The 20851-nt window shown below is 34.8% G+C and overlaps 2 protein-coding genes across 4 annotated transcripts; one reads left to right on the forward strand and one right to left on the reverse strand.

The window, feature by feature from the left end:
• Nucleotides 1-955: 955 nt before the first annotated feature.
• Nucleotides 956-7212, forward strand: LOC140806919 (polyadenylation and cleavage factor homolog 4-like). 3 transcript variants are annotated; one of them, XM_073163469.1, is made up of 7 exons: nucleotides 956-1771; nucleotides 2629-2730; nucleotides 2845-3108; nucleotides 4024-4569; nucleotides 4918-5877; nucleotides 5966-6514; nucleotides 7037-7212. In XM_073163469.1, the coding sequence occupies exons 1-7, from the start codon at nucleotides 1418-1420 to the stop codon at nucleotides 7079-7081; spliced, it is 2820 nt and encodes a 939-aa protein (XP_073019570.1). In that variant the 5' UTR covers nucleotides 956-1417; the 3' UTR covers nucleotides 7082-7212. The 3 variants fall into 3 exon arrangements, with proteins under 3 accessions (XP_073019570.1, XP_073019571.1, XP_073019572.1); XM_073163470.1 differs by having other exon boundaries at nucleotides 2845-3099; XM_073163471.1 differs by having other exon boundaries at nucleotides 2845-2979.
• A 3347-nt stretch (nucleotides 7213-10559) lies between these two features.
• Nucleotides 10560-12962, reverse strand: LOC140807469 (flavonoid 3'-monooxygenase). Its single transcript, XM_073164318.1, has 3 exons — nucleotides 12463-12962; nucleotides 11578-12030; nucleotides 10560-11373 (listed from the first exon to the last, which is right to left on the reverse strand). The coding sequence occupies exons 1-3, from the start codon at nucleotides 12916-12918 to the stop codon at nucleotides 10726-10728; spliced, it is 1557 nt and encodes a 518-aa protein (XP_073020419.1). The 5' UTR covers nucleotides 12919-12962; the 3' UTR covers nucleotides 10560-10725.
• Nucleotides 12963-20851: the final 7889 nt, after the last annotated feature.

The raw sequence follows: 20851 nt of genomic DNA on the forward strand, positions 1-20851 counted from the left end.
TTAATTTGTAATTTAATTTGTTTTTGGTGCATTTGAAATTAATCAACAATCACTAATACATGTGTCATTTAATTAAAAATTAATTTTGGAAAAAAATTTCTGAAAACAGTCAAATTTTAATTTGTATTAGGGTTAAACTTTTATTTCCAAAAAGTTCTTACTTTTGGTTCTCACTCGTGTGTGTGTATATATATATTATATATATATATATATATGATTTTTTAAAATGTAAATTATATATATACATTTTAAAAAATCTCTAAATTATTTAAAAAATTCAGAGCAATTGTAAAATATGATAAATTTTTTAAGATACACAAATCAAATTGTAACTTTAAATTATTAATAAAAATAAGAAGTAGAAAAAAATCTCAAACTTGTTCAAGTTTTGGTTAAAATCCATAAAAGTTGAAGCAAAAGCTTGTATTAACAAACAATCCAAATGATATTTTTTAAAGATCGGGTCAGATAAAAGATTCGTTTCACAAAATTAATCTATATAACAGTCTCATAAAAAGTTTTTTCAATATTTAATTGTTAAAAATAAGCTACAAACATGTTCATCATTAAATAAAAAATAATATCATGATACCAAAATTTGTTAGAACAAGATCATCTAGTTTAATAATTAGCTATGTATTGCTAAAATATTTATGAAGAAATACTATATATATATATATATATATATATATATATATTTAATAAATAAGATTAATTCTTGATCATCTAGTTTAATAATTAGCTATGTATTGCTAAAATATTTATGAAGAAATATATAATTAATTCTTGATCATCTAGTTTAATAATTAGCTATGTATTGTTAAAATATTTATGAATTAATACTGTATATATATATATATATATATATTTAATAAATAAGATTAATTATGGTTGATCCATATTATATATTAAATAAATATTTCTAAAACGAATACACTCGAACACAATGCGAGCGTAGAGTACATTATGTACAATGTATTTATGTGTGTGGCTAATTACGTACAGACCGTTCGCCCGTTCACATCATCCCTCCATAAACCCCCCCGCTCGTCTTCGCCGTCTTTCTAGTAGTGGTGGGTTCGGTACAGATCCCCCGCGCGCTCCGCCGCATTTGCGTCCCCCCTTTGTCCTCCTTCGGTCCTCTTTTCTTCGTCAGCCCTTACGGTACTTGTCTCATATTCGACGACGCCCTAAAGCTCGCCACAGGAAGAAAGTTGCGGACTTTCGTGCGGTGGAATTTCCGATTGGGTGTCCAATTTTCTATAGCGGATTTTTTTTAAATTTTTCCTCTGTTTTTGTTGTTTATATTCGAACGCTGATTCGAAACCCTAATTTTAATTTCCGCGAGGACTAAAACACCTTTTTTTTCCAATTTACTCGATTTTCTCCTCTTAGCATCTTTGTTAGTTATCCTTCAATGGATAATATTTCGAGATTTCAGAATCCTGTGCCTATCAGCAACGGAAGTTTTAACAAGCTACCACCAAATCGAAACGAAGCCGTTGGGATAAAACCCTTGCCGCAGATAATTCTGGATCGCTTTAGGGCAATGGTCAGGGACAGGGAGGAAGAACTTGGTTTTTTTGGTGGCCTTGGCGAAGAAGCAGTTTCACCTTTAAGTATGGATGAAATTGTACGGTTTTATGAGATCGTTCTGTCAGAGCTTACATTTAATTCGAAGCCCACAATCACTGATCTCACTATAATTGCGGGTGAGCAGAGGGCCCATGCAAAGGGCATTGCTGAAGCTATTTGTTCCCGGATTATCGAGGTATAGCATCTAGGGTACCTTTGGAATCCTCGACAGCCTTTTGGAGTTCCTTGTAAATATGTTGATTTGGTAGTCTTCATTGTATTGGTTTGTAGCAAATGGAGTTGTAGAGCATAAAGCGCTGAATTAAAGCTTCTTTTATATTTCTTCCTCTTTTTTTCCATTTTATTTTATTTTATTTTTAATTATTTCATTTTCGTTTTAGTTCATAAAATATCACGAGCCTGGCAATCTCACAAATGAATGAAATAGAGCAAATAGAAGTGTCTGGTAGCACAGATTTGAAGATTTGGAAAGAATTTCAAATAAGTCTTATTTAATCATGAGGTCACTTCGTATGAGAACCAAACCAAGCTACCAACTTTGACATAACTAAACTAACATGAATTGTCTCATTGCAAGAGTGAAGAGCCATACACTTTCAGATCTGCAAATTTGAGTTGAAATTATGGTTTTAATCTCATTCTGAGTAAGAAATAAAATTTTATTTGATTTAAATAGTGAATTTGAATATGTATGCTACGAGCTCAAGTGGTATAAAACCTACCAATTTTGGTTTCCTTAAGAGTTGTTGACATTATAGAGATTGATCATGTATGTATTCATAGAGTCTCATTTCACTTGAGGAATTGTTGTCCAACGAGTCAATGCCCATGCCCACGATCAAGATTTAGTTTCTATATAGTTAGGACTGTCAATTTCCATCTGTGCCTGTGTCCTGTTATCATGCACTTGTATTATTTGTTTTTACGATGACTCGCTTTTATAAATTTCTTTCTCATCTCAGCGTACTTATTGAAGGTTCATACACTGTGTGGATTAAAGACTTCCGATTCTCTGATGTTTATCTCTTCCAGGTTCCTGTCGATCAAAAGCTGCCTTCCTTGTACCTTTTGGACAGTATTGTGAAGAACATAGGCAAAGAATATATTAAATATTTCTCTGTCCACTTGCCTGAGGTGAGTACAAAAGAATTGAATATTGAATTATATGCCTCACTTTTTTGCATGACATGTTGAGCTACTGTTGTTTAATATGCCTGTGTTTTCCTATTTGCGTTTGATTTCGAAAAGGTTTTCTGTGAGGCCTATGCTCAAGTCCACCCCAATATGCACCCTGCGATGCGCCACCTCTTTGGTACATGGTCAGCTGTGTTCCCAGTGTCAGTACTTCGCAAGATTGAGGAACAGTTACAGTTTTCCCCTTCTGTAAGTGGTCAATCTCCTAGATTGAATTCTTTGAGAGCTTCCGAATCTCCTCGACCTACGCATGGAATACACGTGAATCCAAAATATTTGGAAGCACGACGGCAGCTTGGTCATTCAACTGTAGGCTCCGTAAGCTTTAATTGAATTTTTTTTCTCTTACTTTATTGTCTTTTCTCTTGCTTACGATGATTCCTTGTTATATTGTTAATGCATTTCATTTTTATGATTCAATGGATTGAAAGAGTAAATTGGATTGATTGCAATGATCTACTCTCTTTGTTGCATTTTTTGTAATAGTGGAAGCACATGCTTCATTCACTGTAGTAGACGAGTGACTATTTTGAGGCCCAAAAACTATTTTAGTTTATTTTTATGTTGCTGGTAGGTCTTTCCAAAATGTATTTATGGAAATTCATGCTTAGTCTTTCTGCAAGTGAAAGTTGTGGGCATCACTTGAGGAACCTCACTCCGTATGCTGGGCTGTCCTTTTCATTTGAAATACTATTTGACAAGTGGACATTAAGTATTAACGCTTTATGTTTTTTACAACTCCCCGTTGATGTGGTCAATGTTTCCAAGAATTGATAGAGATACTTTTATTCCAAGTAGCCAATGTTACACACAAAAATAGTTTTAATTCTTAAACATAGCAAAAATGTTATACTGCTCATTTGGAGATTGAATTTTTTGAGCACGAGTTTTAATAGTTTACTGTTTGGCTTTTTGTGCCTTTTGTTTTATATAGTAAGCACTTCATCTATCTCACTTCTTCAGATCATTTTCATTTTCACGACACATTTTTTGTTAGTTTTCTTCGATACATTCAGATATTTTTTATTTGTTGTCATAATTTGTGATTGTACTAATGATTCTAAATGCATTTATTTTCAAAGCTTTGGGAGTGTAAAACTTGTGTTTATTAGCACACTGGGAATGTTCATATAACTGATGACAGATGAAGGGAACATAATCTGCAATAATATCAAGAACATTCATGGAGTATGATGATCATGTTTTTACAATTTTGAGCTATTCAATTTGCAGGTTGGAGTTGAAGGTGCAAGCTCAACTGGTGGTGCAAACAACGCAACTTCCAGTTTTGATGCAATAAAAAAGTCTTTGCCATCAGCTGCCAAGATCATGCGGTCCTCTGCATATAGAGCTGGGAATACTGGGTCATTAGTGCCTTCACTTGATGAGTTTACCGTTGATAGTTCTCCCAGGAGAGTTGCTGTTGGGGCCTCACCATCTAAGTTGGGGATTAATCATGGCCTCAGTCGAATGATAGGCAGAGAGGAGGAAAGCAGTGAATTGCAAACGAGAAATTGGCTGGGAAAATCCAATCGCCATCTTAAAACTTCTGCTGCATATAACTATAACAATGAAGTTGATCTTCGAGGTCCTAGAGCTTTGATTAGTGCCTATGGAATTGATGAGAGAGAGAGAAATTTGACCTCCAAACATCTAACGGTAGAGCAGTTGGACGCCAATGTTATTGACTCGAAGGGGGCTGTTAGGACATGGCAAAACACAGAAGAAGAAGAATTTGATTGGGAAGATATGACCCCGTCAAACACCATTGTTCCATTGGTGGGTGATTTCATAGGAAACTAAGAATAGATGTTTTTCTATTGCTAGTGGCCTGATTTATTTTCTGAGGATGTTTGATCTTTCTTGTATCTGTGTGTGGTTTATAACTAACTACCTAGCAACTTTGGATATTACCCTTTTTGTTATGATATGATTTCTAAGTTTATGACCTTTTTTGTAATTAGTTATCATGTTTTTGTTGAACTTTTTCTCATAGCTATTTACTTTTTCGATACCAGGCTTTAACCCCACGCTTACTCGGGCACACCAACTGTTACTCTTTCATGGCAACTCTTGGTGATTTTTGAAACATTAACTCATTATATTTTCTTCTCTTCTTTTTTGTAGCTTGGTCATGGAGCTATCAACAAGATTGCTGGAGTCCTGCCGAATGTTGCTGGCCCCCCTACTGATTTGATCGGTCTTATTACCCCTCCTAATTTACCACCACAGCATTCTCAGAGTCGTGTGAATGCTAATGGAGGTGGTTCGTTTTTAGAAAATAGAAGCCATTTTACTTCTACTGATAAAAGGCTTCCGATATTAGGTGATTTCCCAATATTGAATGGGATTTCTGGTGTGTCCTCGAGTGTTGTATCCAAGCTTAGTTCTGCTCATGACTCTCCAGCTCCTGAGATTCGACCTGATGCCGCTGCAGCTTTAATTAATTCACGATATCCTGCAAAGTTGTCGAGTTCACACATTCTAACCCCAGTTTCTTCTCTTCCCCCACAATTGCAAAACATGGGTCAATTTGGCTTGAACCAATCTGGCAATATCATTGTTGATCACGGTTCGAATAAAATGGTTCATTCTGGGACACATTCGAGTGGTATGACGAGCATGTCACATTTGAACATGCCTATAATTTCCAGTCAGAGTCCTGGATTAGTTCCTTTAAATCTCCAAGGACATGCACCAGTTTCTTTTCTGCAACCTAATTTTTTACTGTCTCAGCAGTTTAGACCAAATCTGCTCCTGCCTTCTACAGCTTCATCCCCATCACAGGCAAAAGTTCCACGTCCAAACTATGGATACTTACAAGGGCATGGTCCTCCTATTGGGTTGGCCTCTTCTAATCTATTTCCTGGTGGGCATCCACCTTTGTCGTTGAGTGCCACACATATGCCATTTCACATTCCTGGGGCGGCCTTGCCATCAGGGCCTGGGGGTCCTCGTCCTGGCACAACTCCTGCAATACCTAGTCTAAATTTTGGTCAAGGGACTCCTAACTCTGGAACTGTGGGCCCGCTTTCGACTTTATTTAGTTCTTTAGTGGCTCAAGGTTTGATATCATTGACAAACCGGGTATGTGATCGAGTCCTCATTTATATCCTGTTATATCTCATTAGCTAATCGAGCAAAACCTCTCACATCCTTTGTATACAACAAATAGGATTCTGTTGGAGTGGATTTTGATCCAGACAGTCTCAAGATGCGGCATGAATCTGCAATAACTGCTTTATATGGTGATCTTCCCAGGCAATGTACGACTTGTGGTCTTCGATTCAAGAGCCAAGAAGAGCACAGCAAGCATATGGATTGGCATGTTAGCAAGAATAGGACGTTAAAAACCCGTAAAACAAAGCCTTCTCCGAAGTGGTTTGTAAGTGTAAGTATGTGGCTCCATGGTGCGGAGGCATTGGGGACAGAAGCAGTTCCAGGTTTTTTGCCTCCTGAGAACGCCGTGGAAAAGGAGGAGAACGAAGAAATGGCTGTTCCTGCTGATGAGGACCAGAATGCTTGTGCATTATGTGGAGAGCGTTTTGATGATTTTTACAGTGATGAGATGGAAGAATGGATGTATAAGGGGGCTGTATACATGTATGCACCGGCTGGGTCAACAGTGGGAATGGACAGGTCGCAGTTAGGTCCCATAGTGCATGCTAAATGCAAGTCTGACTCTCATGGGATTCCACCTGACGATTTTACAAGAGTTGAAGGGGTATGACTGTTGTAATAAGTTTTATGGCCTTGCTTACTTCACTTTTACAAATTTTCCTCTCTACTCAATGTCACTAACTTCTCAAACATATCGATTTCTCATGAATATCATATTATTGTTATGGTCATCAATTATGGCTATGATTGAGGAAAAGTTGTTTCTAAACCTTTTCGAAATCATGATTATGTTACCCCTTAAGTGTAGTCTGCGGTGATGAGACATTTTACTAATTTTATTTGTGATTTGAACTTATGTTCTTCTTTTCATGTCGTTAATTCGTGGTTGTAAGCATGCCACCATAATCAGGGAAGAATTTATAATCCTGCCCCCAAAAATAGTTCTTAGTCTTTTATTGCCCCAAAAGTTTTATAAATGTATCATCTCGCCGATTCTTTGGTTTGGTGGCATGCTTGCGCAAATGAAAAATATTCTATTCTACATCGGCCTTGATAACTTGACTCTTGTGGATAAATCTGATTAAAGCAATCATTCAGCATTTTTTTTAATCGTGTACTCATGCAGGAATTGGCTGAAGAAGGTGGTCCAAAGAAAAAGCCGAAGAGGTAACCTTCTTGGGAATGGTCGTATAGATCTTTTGTAACTTACCAAGGAGTTGTCAAGTTATATTTTTATTTTTCCCGACATTTTGTAGCCTACCAGATTCTTGTACAGATATACATAGTTGGCTTATTCACTTATTTACTTTGTCTTGCATTAAAAGGAAAAGTTTAACCCATACTGTTACAACTTTGTTTCTCTTTATTCACTCTTTCTTCAAAGAATTCTCGGGATAGTTTTTAACTTTTATTAGTTCCAACGGCTTAGTGGCTGGGTTGGGGATTGTTTAAGGTTTTAGTCGAAAGTTCTCTCTTCCTTCTGTTTTGCTGGAGGTGGCTTGAAATAGCTTCATGAACAGAAGACCAGCATCGTGATAAACACATCTCGGAGGTGACTGCCATATTTCTGGAGAAAGATCATGTTTTGCTGCATATGTCAAGAGCCCGTCATTTATCATTTAGTCTTCATGACAGAGTTTCTTCTTTACGGTTTTGCAGATAGATACGAAACTAGCTGTTCTGATTATGTTAAAGTTGTTGATGATACTCATGTTATGTTATAATAGTGCTGGGTTGAACTGTGACATCTTTAAAAAATGACTAAATGCATTGCCTAGTTAGTCGTTCTTACGTAGGTTACATTTGCTCAAATATTTTAATCTTCCTGGTTTCTCACTCCTCTTTCAGGTTTAAAAAAATTACAATGCAGACCCAAAAATAGGAATGATTTTTACAGAAACATGGTGTATAGGTTCAGTCGACCCTATCCCTGCGGGCACTGTCTGCAAGGGTCGATCCAACGACTCGGATTTTTCTGAGTCAATTTTTTTTTCTTTTTTTACATGGAGGTGGGCTCGGATCACTCATGTGGAGTGATCTGGGTCGTTCATTGCCCGTGCAGACACTGCCTGAACGGATAGGTTGAAACAAACCGTATATATCGATATATCTGACAGTAAACTTCAGTCCACGCTGATAAAAAATAATTTGGACATATTATAATTCAGGGGAAGGTTCGATCCTCGGTGTGGGGGCAGTGCTCACATCTCATATCAATGGTTGAGATTCCACTTCATGGAAAAATAAATTAAAAAAAAATAAAAAAATTGGGCCAGAAAAAATTTCGGTCCCTTAGATGTACTCGTCAAATATTTAATGTGAATAAATAAATTTTACTGGTATACATTTATTTATAATATGATAGTTGCTATGTTTAATTTTCTATAATTTTTATAACCAATAAGATTATTATGAAGTGTGTATGTTTTCTTGTATAGGTAGGTAAATTTATTAATGTCATAAAATACAATACAAATATGCTGGGAATACACATGTAAGTGATATATTATTTGTGAGATATGAGTTGTGACCGACATAAAAATAACTAAATAAGATGTTCGAAGAATAACATTTCACACAACTCTCAACTAATGAGAAGTTGTTTGTCCCATGCATAGAGAACCGTGATTGATCCATTCACAATTAATTACACACCCACGCACATATATATTATAATAAATTTTGAGGCCAACTATTATTAGGTATATATTTTCGTTTTCAATATTAATTTATTTTACTAAAATAATATTCAAAATTATATTATGAATGGTATAAGATCAGATAATTAAGATGCATTTGGTTGAATGATAAAATTATGAATGATTAAGAGATAAATGATAAAGAAAATGATTGAAGTAGAAATTTAATATATAATGATAAAATAATATTAATGAGATAATTTAGAATCTTTTGATGAATTGACTAAATTGTCCTTCCACTACTGCGACAGCGGTCGGCCGACTGTGTGGTGGGCGGTCGGAGGTAGCAGTGGTCGTCGGCCGACGGCTACGGCGGCGGTCAGCTGTGGGGGTGGTTGGCCGTGGGGGTGGTCGGCAGAGGCGGCGGTGGACGTCGGCCGACGACGGAGGCGGCGGTTGGCCGTGGGGGTGGTCGGCGGAGGCTGCGGTTGTCGTCGGCCTGCGGAGGCGGCGGTTGTCGTCGGCAGACGGCGGCGGCGAACCGGCTTTGATACCATTCTGTCATGCCCCAGGCCCGGGCTGCACAATGGGCCCTTATAGCAACTACTTCGCATTCGTCATCGCTTTACGAAAATAATTAACCCAAGTTTCTATAGAAGTTCATTGTAAGCTATTATAAACTCATTTTAAATATTTCATTCTTAAGATGACATCACACCCATGATGACACGAGTAGCATGCAGTTTAATTTTTGCCAAATAAGTTGGTGATTAGTATTGTGATTGGAATTAAAATGATGGATAAGAGTTTAATTTTTTGTTGACAAGATCTTGATGATATTCAGTATAATTAATTGTAAATGATGAAATGGATTGGTTCGATAGATGTATTTTAAATTATTCAATAATATTTTTCAGAGAAAAATAACGAAATGGTTATACCAACCTACCTACCTATGCAACGCCTAATTAATAGCTTGTTAGTTGGATAATAATAGTTGAATGGTCTTAATTAACAAGAAGTTAGCATTACTTATAGGGTGATTAATTATTGTGTATAAAATAATGGGTAATGAATTTGGTTGTTATGTTAATTGTTGCGTGATCGGAAGAGTTGTCGGCACTTAATTTTTTAATACACCACAATCAAGGTAGGCCATTGAAGTGTTTGTTATTTGTTTAATACACATTAAACTAAGACCTGCTGATTTGAGGTCTTAGTTTAGAAAGAATGATTGTGTTTTAGAAACTGCATTTGAATTATCCTCAAAAATAATGATTGTGTCTGAGATGCATCATGTTTCTCTGCCTGGGATTGAGTTTTTGGCCGTGTTGGTGTTGATTACAGGCAGAGTCACTAATAGAGCTTCTGCGGCAACCAAGATCCGCCAACGCGGCTGACAAACACATCTGCTGAGTCCTTTCTTCCATCTCGTCCCATATTTCACATGCCGGCCCCCGCTAGAATTCCATTCATTCACGTAGGAAACTTCAATCGTTAAACACACGTGGGAAACGCATTTCTTTCTTTGTGTTTCCTTTGAAAATGAAAAACAAAAATTGGGGCGGAGAATGGACAAGTTGTAAATAGATAATGTTTGTGACAAAGTTTGTAAATTGTTCAGGCCAGTTCAAATTTTTATCTTGTATACAGTATTTTGGGATTAAAGGTTATCGCAGAAATGCTACGTTTTGATATTTTCATGAAATAACTCTTGCTTTTACGTTGGGTTTTGCATAATTCGACTTGGGAAGAGTTTTACAAGTAAATTTTGACAATCACTGCTTTCCCCTTCCTTTTATTGGTGGCGGTTTTTTTTTTAAAAAAAATTATCAATAATATTTTTTGGCGCTTGAATTGTGAGTCTTGTTCTAAATAAACTTGGTTGAATCGAAAAGGTTGTGCCAACTCTATAGCTGATTATCCAAAATCTCCTTTTAGTCTGTCTTTCAAGATCGGTTTCACTGAATATAGTCTGGAAAATTTTATATGAAAATTAGAAAGTAAAAAGAAACAAGAAAAGATATTCAAATCTCATCCAAAAAGAAAAACTTACACCACAATATTTTAAACCTTTTTTTTTATTACAATGGATTTGAACCCACCAGGTTCACAACACAAGGGTGTAAACAAATAACAATAATAGCTCAAAAGGTACAAATTTTATAATCATTCATCAAACTTGGGCTTCATAAACATGAGGTGCCATCCTGGGCTTCGGGTACACCACTAAAGGCTCAGCCCGTTGTAACGTCAGCCCATAAGCTTCCTCCATATTAAGGTTTTGGGCCAACTGTCCATTAACCAAATGGAAATCAAACGCATGGATCAACGTGGCGGTCAGCAACTGAACCATGCGTACTCCTAAGCTCATTCCCGCACATATTCTACGACCCGCCCCAAATGGTATCAACCCAAAATCATTCCCTCTAACATCAGCATTGGGCCTTTCCCCACCAGGTAAGAACCGATCGGGACGAAACTCTAGTGGATTGGCCCATTCATCTGGATCACGGCCGATAGCCCAGACATTAACAAGAAGTGTGGAATCTTTTGGAATCAAGTAACCGTTGATCTCGCAACTCTCCTGTGCAATTCTTGGCAAAGATAGAGGCGTAGAAGGATGAAGGCGCAAGGTTTCTTTCACCGTGGCCTGGAGAAAAGTCAAATGAGCTAGATCACCCTCGCACACGAGTCTATCCTTACCAACAACCGAGTCGAGTTCTTCCTGCGCTTGGACCAAAATTTTTGGATGGCGAAGCATCTCCGCTATGGCCCATTCTACCGTACTAGATGTCGTGTCTGTCCCGGCAGCAAATAAATTCTGCAATAATTTTATATTCTAAGCTCGATCTAAAAAAAGGAAAATCTAATGTGGTGAGAGCCATTAGATGTATGAATACCACCGTAAAAGTTATGTGGGATCATGTACATCGGGGCAAAAATTACAATAGTCTGGGACTCTGACAAAATCATTATTACAACTGTCTCGAAACATTTGGAGATACCATACAATTATTGTACTTACCAAAAGCAAAGCTTTGATTTCTGTATCCGTCAACCTTTCCGCTTTGCTATCGTCAACATCCTTCGAAGACATCAACGTGCTCAAGAGGTCCACGTATCCCTCATTTGTACGATAACCGTCGATCTTGTGTTCTTCAACGATGGCACTCAAGAAAGCATCAAACCTTGAGTGGAGCCTCTTCATCTTCTTGATCACCCCTTGAAGGTCCAAACTCTCGAGCTGTGGGATGAAATCGCCGATGTTGAAGACACCTGCCAGACGCATCAACTCCACCACCATCGCCTTGAACTCCTCCGCTTTGGCATCCCCGCCGCCCTTCCCGTGCCCGACCACGCGCCGCCCTAGCATCACTCTTGATATTGCGTTGGTAGCGCACACGTTGACCATTTGGCCAAGGTACGCGGGCGTTTCACTCGAATGCGCTAGAGCGCGAGTGAGCACTCTCACTTCTTCCTGCGTACCAACCATTAATTAATTAATTAATTTGGCGATCAATTCATATGATAAAATCGTCTTGCCACAAAGTAGTGTATTGACGATGGTCTATATAATTGAATAGTAGTGATCTATCTATCTTCTTCATATTAAGTGTGCATTAATTTAATGGGAAATTACAATCTATACTCCTGATTTAAATTAGGAATCCCTTGAAATATTTATGATATAAAAAAAATATTTGTATTCTTAATATATGGTTAGTATTGCAATTAAACTTGACGAAATCTGAAGATAGTTAAATTACCTCGACTTCAAAATACGTACATCTGATAGTTTTTCAAACATAATAATTCATATCCGGCCCATACCTGAATTTTTTTACTCTATAGAAATAATTATAATCAGTTAACTTAAATTTAACTTGGAACTGATAGATGATCAAGTAACCTGTCTAACGTGCACGAAATCATCCAAAGCCTTGGCGGAGAAGAGATGGACGGAGCATATTTTCCTTAGCAAGCGCCACCGTGGCCCGTACGGCGCAAAAACCAAATCTTGATAATTATATGCAACATATTTGGCTCCTGAATTGGGTGGCCGGCTCGAAAAGTTTGCGTCATGTATCTTAAGAAACTGCTCCGCCACGCTTGCGGAGGCCGCCACCACCACATGCACGAATCCCATCTTCAGATGCATCAAGGGCCCGTGCACCCGGGATAGCTCCGCCATCGACTGGTGGGGTTTCGGCCCTAGATGCGGTAGGTTTCCAACAACTGGCCATGGCCTTGGACCAGGAGGCAGTGGCCGTGGATGCGCCGGCGCACGCCTCCAGTTATGCAGGATGAAATATATAAGGCACCCCACAACGGAAGTGCACGCGATCAAGATCAAGGTCGCACTCATACTGACCTGTTACACTTGATACAAATATGATTTTTCGTGACATATATATATATATATATAGAGACACACACATATATCTCGTGAAGTTGAGAGCTAGTTAATGATATATGTATATATCGATCAACATGTTTATTTTTATGTTAATTATATATATGCTGAAGAATTACAAGATGCATAGAATCGCAAAACGCTTGTTGAATCATAGCTATATATAAACATGATTCATTGTATAAATTTGTAAAAATTTATGTGTGTTGCAGTATAGCTATGATTCAACAAACGGTTTGCAATTATATGCATTTTGCAATTCTTCAGCACAAGTAGGGATGATAGTAGCTGGGAAGGGTTTAAACCTAGCCAAATAGGTTGTGGCGTGGGTTTAAACCCTTTCAATGGGTAACGGGTTTGAAGAGGGTACCTACGTATTTTAATAAACCTGTCTCATCATATATTATTATATATAAATAATGAGTGTCTTAATATTTTTCCATAATTTATAATATTATCGTCCATTGTTGCTAACATGTTATTAAGTTATGATTTAGATAAAATTTTGAATAAAGTATTAAATTTTATATCTTTTTATTATGTATTTACTAGAATTAATAGCATAACTAATAATTAACGTGTTTGCTGATCTAACATGGATTGGAACTTTCGAGTTTGGTTAAATTCATCCCAAACTCGTAATATTGTCATTCATCCCTATGCACAATGCACCAGCGCACGCAGTTGCATCTTTAACTAGATCAACTCTTTGACGTGGTACTTTTACAGTAGATTGTAAGAAAAAATGACGCATATCAGAAGAAGAATAAACTTTGTCTATAAATTTTGACAAAACATACGTGTGCCACCTCAACTTTAAAAAATTGAGATGCATACACGCTTCTTCTTTTGACTCTCGGCTCCCGCAATAACTCATCGATAGTATGAGAAACGCCTATAAATAGCGATGATTGAGGTCCTTAAGTACACACCTCATAAGAAATTTATACATCATCTATAGAGAGCGTGAAGTGCTTAGAAGACATCAATCATAGGAAAAACAAAGAAATTAAAAATTTTCAATGACCAGATGTAACACTCTATCCGCTTTCGCATACTATTTATCATGTTTATATATGTACAAAAATATGATTTTTTAGAAAAAATTTGACATTTGGTATCAGAGCAAATGATATCTCTGCCTTGAAAATATTTGTTTTCATATCAAGAACTTTAAGAAATTACTTTTGTAAGTTTTACGTAAGAAACTTAAAATATAAAGATCGGAAGTAATAATATTAAGAAATTTATCTTATAATTGTGTTTTCGGTTGCAGCTTGAAGTTCTTCTTTGAAGTCTTAAAATTAAAATATTCAGTTTTCTGATTTTTTTTCGAAATTTGTGAGAAAAGAAATTTTAAGACGAAAGTTTGAAGATGGTGCTTCAATATAATGAAATGGTCTTCACATGAATGAGAATTAAATTATCTGCATAATGAATGTGAATTAAATGCAATTGTCGGTAAATGATTAAGTTTTTTTTAAAAAAATCAATTAGTGTGGGACCCACACCAATTTTAAAAATCGGTGTACATTGTCGGTCGTTTTTTTATTATTTTTTTAAAATAAAAATAATAAATAATGATTAAGGTGTTATTAAATTATATATAATTCGGTATATTGATGAACAAATTCAGTATTAAGATAAAGCACTTGCAATCACCTTAATTATGGAATTCTCTTCATTAAAGCTCACCAGTATGAGAGGTGTGTGAGAGCACATAATGAAAATGCGGGACATAGCGGCTCGGCTCAAGACACTTGAAGTGGAAATGTCTTAGACTTTTCTTGTGCACTACATTTTATGCACTTTTCCACAACAATATGGACCCTTCAAAATTTCTACAACACACATAAAATTAAATGGTCAATCAATGAATTAATGATCATTTGTGTTCAAGAGGAATGAAGGTTGTTGATGGAAACGAGTGATAATGTATTTATGACTACACAAAAAAAGGTATATGAAGCAAGCCAAAGTCAAGAGAAAAGGGAAATGAATAATTCCACCCCAACCTGACATAAAAAAATCCAAGTGTTTCTTCTGTAAAAGTCGGGACACATGAAGAATGATTGCAATAAGTTTAAGGATTGACTTGAAAAGAAAGTATTCCTACTTCATTTGTCTGTTATTAATCTAATATGGTTGCTATGATTTATTAACACATGGAGGATTGACTCCGATTCTACAATCCATGTTACAAATACCGTGCATGGTATACAAACCTAAGGAAGTCAATAGAAAATGAACGGAGCATCTATTCAGGAAACAAGATGTCTTCGCATGTGGAGGTTATTGAGACTTACTGCCTAGTGTTAAATAATTGTGATATTTTAAAATTGAAAAAGACACTTTATGTTCCTAGTTTTTATAGGAATTTAATTTCAATTTCAAAATTTGTACCTCTTGGTTATTCATTTCAGTTTTTGGATAAATTAATAAATTTGTTTTATAAATCAAATCTTATTGAAAATGGTTGATGTTCTTTTCTTTATTTCTTTACAAAATAATAACATCACTATGCATATTCAATGAGGTATTAAAATATGTGTTATAAATGAAGATTCTTCTATACTATGACATCGGAGATTGGGACATATATCCATAGAGAGAATTAAAAGATTAGTAAATGATGGAGTGCTCAGTACTTTAGATTTTACTGATTTTGAGACTTTTGTGGAGTGCATTAAAGGAAAGCAGACTAATAAGTCTAAAAAGAGTGCCAAGAGGAGTACAAAAATATTAGAAATCATACATTCATATATTTGTTTTCCTAATATGGACATGCAAAGTCCGAAATACTTCATCTATTTCATTGATGATTACTCGCGATCTATGTATATCTACATGATTCATAACAAAAACGAAGCAATTGAAGCGTTTAAGGTTTTTAAGGCTGAAGTGGAGAAGCAATGTGATAAAAAAATTAAGATCATGAAAACTAATAGAGGTGAAAAATATTAAGGTAGATACACTGAGAATGGACAAGCACATGGTCCGTTTGCGAAGTTTCTCCAAGAACATGGGATTGTTGCCCAATATACTATGCCTGGTTATCCGGACCAAAATGGTGTAGCTGAAAGGAGAAATCGAACGTTATTGGACATGGTGTGAAGCATGTTAAGTAACTCCAAACTTCCTAAATCCTTGTGGACTGAAGCTCTTAAGACAGCTGTGTATATATTAAACCGAGGTCCAACTAAGACTGTCTTAAAGATGCCATTTGAGTTATTAAAAGGTTGGAAACCGAGTTTGCAACATATACACGTTTGGGGTTGTCCTTCTGAAATAAGAGTTTACAACCCATATGAAAATAAACTGGACCCAAGAACTATAAGTGAATATTTTATTGGGTATGTCATAAAATCCAAATGGTACAGATTCTATTGTCCATCTCACAACACTGGAATTTTGGAATCAAGAAATGCAAAATTTCTTGAAAATGATTTGATTAGTGTTCACCAAGTATAACTCCCGTTGTGAAAGACGATAAATTCAATTTGAGCCAATGCCCAAAGAATGATCTAGAGAGGAAACAAATGAAAAACATTCCTTATGCTTCTATTGTCGGAAGCTTGATATATGCTCAGGTTTGTACTAGACCTGACATTGCATTTGTTGTTGGGAAGATATCAGAATAATGCAGGTTTCAACCATTGGAAAGCTGCAAAGAAGTAATGAGGTACCTTCAAGGGACCAAAGATTATATGCTTATGTTCAGACGAACTGAGAATTTGGAACTAATTGGCTACTCTGATTCAGACTATGCTGGCTGCATTGATTCACGAAAAATCCACTTCAGAATATATTTTCATGCTAGCTGGTAGAGCTCTATCTTGGAAGAGTTCAAAGCAGACATTGACTGCTACTTTCATTATGGAAGCTGAGTTCATAGCTTGTTTTGAGACAACCTCACATGGTGTATGGTTGAAGAGTTTCATTTCGAGGCTTAGAATCATGGATTATATATCTAGGCCATTAAGAATATATTGTGACAATTCAGCTGTTGTTTTATGGTTAAAAATAACAAAAGTGGTAGTCGAAACAAGCACATCGACATTACGTATATAGTCATACAAGAACGTGTTAAAGATAAGAAGTTACTTATCGAACACATTAACACCGAATTGATGATTGCAGATCTTTTGACTAAAAGCATGCCACTATTGAAATTCAAGGATCATACAGAAAGAATGAGACTTGGTTCCTTTATGTTGTAAGAAAAAAATTAATGAAACTATGATGTGATATTTTCTCATATTTGTTGTGCACACATTCATTGATTCGAGAAATATTAATAAAATTGGATCTCGAATAAACATAAGGTTTATTCATTAAGTTATACGATTTAAGATACATAATGCATTGTGATACATAGAAGATAATACTCATTTTAAGATGACGTAACGCCATAATTCATATATTTTGTTTTTTCCTATGGTAAATGAGATATATGTGTAAGTGGGAAAATGTAAGAAAAAGTGACACGTATCAGAAGAAAAATAGACGTGTAGGAAATGGTAATGGCCATTGCCTACAAATTTTGACAAAACATGCGGACGACAGGTCCCTAAACACATACCTCATAAAAAAATTATACATCATCTATAGAGAGCGTGAAGTGCTTAGAAGACATCGATCGGAAGAAAATCAGATAAATTAAACAATTTCAATGGCCGGAGATAATACTCGATCTGCTTCCATATATTATTTATTATGTTTATATATGTGCAAAAAACATCATTTTTTAGAAAAATTCTGACTTAGATATCTTGCAAATTAAATTTTTTGTTGGCACATTATTTGCTTATATTCTCACATTTGATTTCAATAAGAAATATTGAGTTCATTCCACTGGATATCCTGTGGGAATGAACTAAAATCCTCTAGAATTTTTCTTGGTTGTGTAATCACATCGTGCTGACCTCTTGCCAAGACACTTTCTGTGTAGTACTAATGAAGTTCAATATTTTGTTGGAAGCGTTTTATATCTATTCAACTTCGTATGAACATAATGTTCTCATAATTTCCATATTTTATTGGAATCGGTGATTTTTCGGATTTTGTTATTCATAAATTATTGCTAAATTTGTCATTTTAGTTTTTTTTTCATTTTTATAATTAATCAATTTTTTTTATCTTCTTTAATTTATCTTATTGTATTTTTAGAATAATTTATTTATATTCTTTTTATTTTTATTCTACTGATATTTCAAATTCTTTTGCTCCCTTTCCAAAAAATATCTAGTTCTATTATTGTGGTGTACCATTTTTTTTTTTGGGTTTTATTCAAAGAATTTTTCAATGAAATAAAACGTACGATATTTTTCCAAAACATATCTAGTTCTGTGTAGTTCTATTGTTGTGGTGCACCATTTATCCGTACTCTGTTGATGTCATACATCATATGTACGGCTTGGTTGGGTGTGAAGTTAGATACGTATTATGTCACGTGGCTTGCTGGTTGTTGGTTAAAATATATGGATGAAGATTGAAAATAATTGTTTCCCTTCCTAAAAAAAATGACAACAATTAAAAATATCAGTATAACAAATCTAATATGTTTTTTTGTTCCCATATTTATTTTATCTATTTTTTCTCCATCCTATATTTATCCAACTCAAATATTCTCACATTTGTTATTGTCACTATAAATCATATACACGACATTTTTAGTTGTCATTATAAATGATTTTAACTGACATATAAATTTGTCATTATTACTATAATAACAAGCCATGTATAAATGTATTTAAAACATGAGTTTTCTGACATTTAAAATTGTCATTATATGAATAATTAGTAACGCTTATGTAGTTGTCATTAACATCTTATAATGACATTAAAAAATGTCAGAAAATTTAAGACGACATTGAAATAGAGTGCATTTGTTGGAGTTGTCACTAAAACTTAAATGTCACTAAAAATTGAATATGATGACATTTATGAATGTCACCATAAACTTTTATTCTTGTAGTGTATTATATATAAATAATGAGTGTCTTAATATTTAGCCATAATTTAAAATATCATCGTCCATTGTTGCTAACTTGATAAATTATTGCAAAATTTGTCATTTTAGTTTTTTATTTTCATTTTTATAATCAATTTTTTTTATCTTCTTTAATTTATCTTGTTGTATTCTTAGAATAATTGAGTTATATCATTTATTTTATTTTACTCATGTTTCAAATTCTTTTGCTCCTTTCCAAAAAATATCTAGTTCTATTATTGTGGTGTACCATTTTTTTTATTTTTATTAATTGGTTTTATTCAAAGATTTTAACCGTTTATCCGCAGTCTTTTGATTGGTTGGATATGGAAAGTTAGGTACGTATTATGTCACGTGGCTCGCCGGTTGTTGCTTAAAATATATGGCTGAAGATTGAACCATTGACCACCGTCAAGGGCGGGTGGAGAATGTTAGGTAACGAACTCGGGATACTCGATAGCCAATAATTATTTATTTATTTTCATCATCGTTAGCATTTATAAAAATACCATACATTTTATTTCATTGAAAAAAGTCTGATATCAAAGCCAAATAAAAGAAAATCCAACCTGCGAAATCTAATTCAGGGGAAAACATAACTTTTTTAAAAATAAAAATGATATTATATATGTTCCCCAAAAGGATTTAAAAAATATAGTCAAATAGAAATATAGATATTTGATACCGACCGATAAATATTAATCCGAATATTGTTTCTTTTGGTTGGTAATATAACAAGAATAACCCACCGGTATATATTTTGACTTTCGGGTGACTAATTGATATTTTAAATGTTTTACAACTAATCCCAATAAATATTGTCATTGGAGTAATGTCAGGACACCTCGCGATGATATTTTAAATGTTGTTGTTGTTTGGTGATATTTTATTTAATAGGGTGGGGTTTATATTAAATACAATAAGAAAAACTACGTATATCTCAGATCGAATTATTTATATAATTGAGCGAGGGAATTAGTTATAAATAGAGCTCAATTTCTTTAGTTATTGTATTTCAAAATAAAATTTTTTTAAAGATTAGAAAAATAGAGAGAGAATTTGAGTGTTGAATGTTTTCTCGTGCGAGTAGGAGAAATTATTTTTCTGAGTTATACTCGAGTTGAGAGTGTGATATATTTATTGTATTGTTATATACACTTGTTGTAATATTTCTCATGTTATAAAAGATCAGCAGTAGCTCCGTGGACGTAGTCTATTTTGAGTGAACCACGTAAATCTTTGTGTTCTTGTTGATTATTTTATTCCGTATTTTTTGATACTATTACCGTAGTGATCACTATTGCTTCAATTTAATTTCCCAATAGTTATTTATTATATATATGTAACATATATATAACATAAATTACAGTTCAGAATACAAGATGTAATTTGTTTTAAAGAGAATTTAATTATTCTAGCGTATTCTAATGTTGTATTTTTAAAAATATCTTTGTTTGCTAAATAATATAGCCTTGCATAGTTATAAAATCCTAAATTGCCCTTTTTCTACCCTTCTCTCAATCTAAATCCAATATTATTAATTGGTGAAATTTAATATCTCTTTGAAAATATAAATTTTCCGAATTTAAATATGATTGAATTTTATATTACCATATCAAAGACAAGTGAGTTCCGTCGACTATGACGGCGTATCTGAAGAACCATCTAGAAGGGCGGACTACAGTGTGTTCGCTTAGCGTCAAAGGGCACCTCCCCCATCTATCCACCCCAAATTTGTTGGCGCAAGCGGTTCGCCAGTCGTTGCCGTGGTGATTCTTGCTTGAGTAGATCAAAAAGTGTAATAAGGAGTGGGTAGAATTTTTTTTTGTCAGCTGAAATCTTGTAATTTATTAAGAAGAAAATAGGTCCGCAATTACAAGTTTAATCAACCAC

This window comes from Primulina eburnea, chromosome 12 (genome assembly GCF_022965805.1).
Source record: "Primulina eburnea isolate SZY01 chromosome 12, ASM2296580v1, whole genome shotgun sequence".
Lineage (NCBI taxonomy): Eukaryota > Viridiplantae > Streptophyta > Magnoliopsida > Lamiales > Gesneriaceae > Primulina > Primulina eburnea.

What these genes read in the sequence shown, in the direction of transcription:
- LOC140806919 (XM_073163469.1), top strand. Translation starts at nt 1,418, where the DNA reads ATGGATAATATTTCGAGATTTCAGAATCCTGTGCCTATCAGCAACGGA. An exon ending in TCTCTGTCCACTTGCCTGAG is followed by an intron (nt 2,731 to 2,844) that starts GTGAGTACAAAA and finishes GATTTCGAAAAG; the next exon opens with GTTTTCTGTGAGGCCTATGC. An exon ending in ATTTTACAAGAGTTGAAGGG is followed by an intron (nt 6,515 to 7,036) that starts GTATGACTGTTG and finishes GTACTCATGCAG; the next exon opens with GAATTGGCTGAAGAAGGTGG.
- LOC140807469 (XM_073164318.1), bottom strand. Translation starts at nt 12,918, where the DNA reads ATGAGTGCGACCTTGATCTTGATCGCGTGCACTTCCGTTGTGGGGTGC. An exon ending in ATTTCGTGCACGTTAGACAG is followed by an intron (nt 12,031 to 12,462) that starts GTTACTTGATCA and finishes GTTGGTACGCAG; the next exon opens with GAAGAAGTGAGAGTGCTCAC. An exon ending in AAATCAAAGCTTTGCTTTTG is followed by an intron (nt 11,374 to 11,577) that starts GTAAGTACAATA and finishes AAATTATTGCAG; the next exon opens with AATTTATTTGCTGCCGGGAC.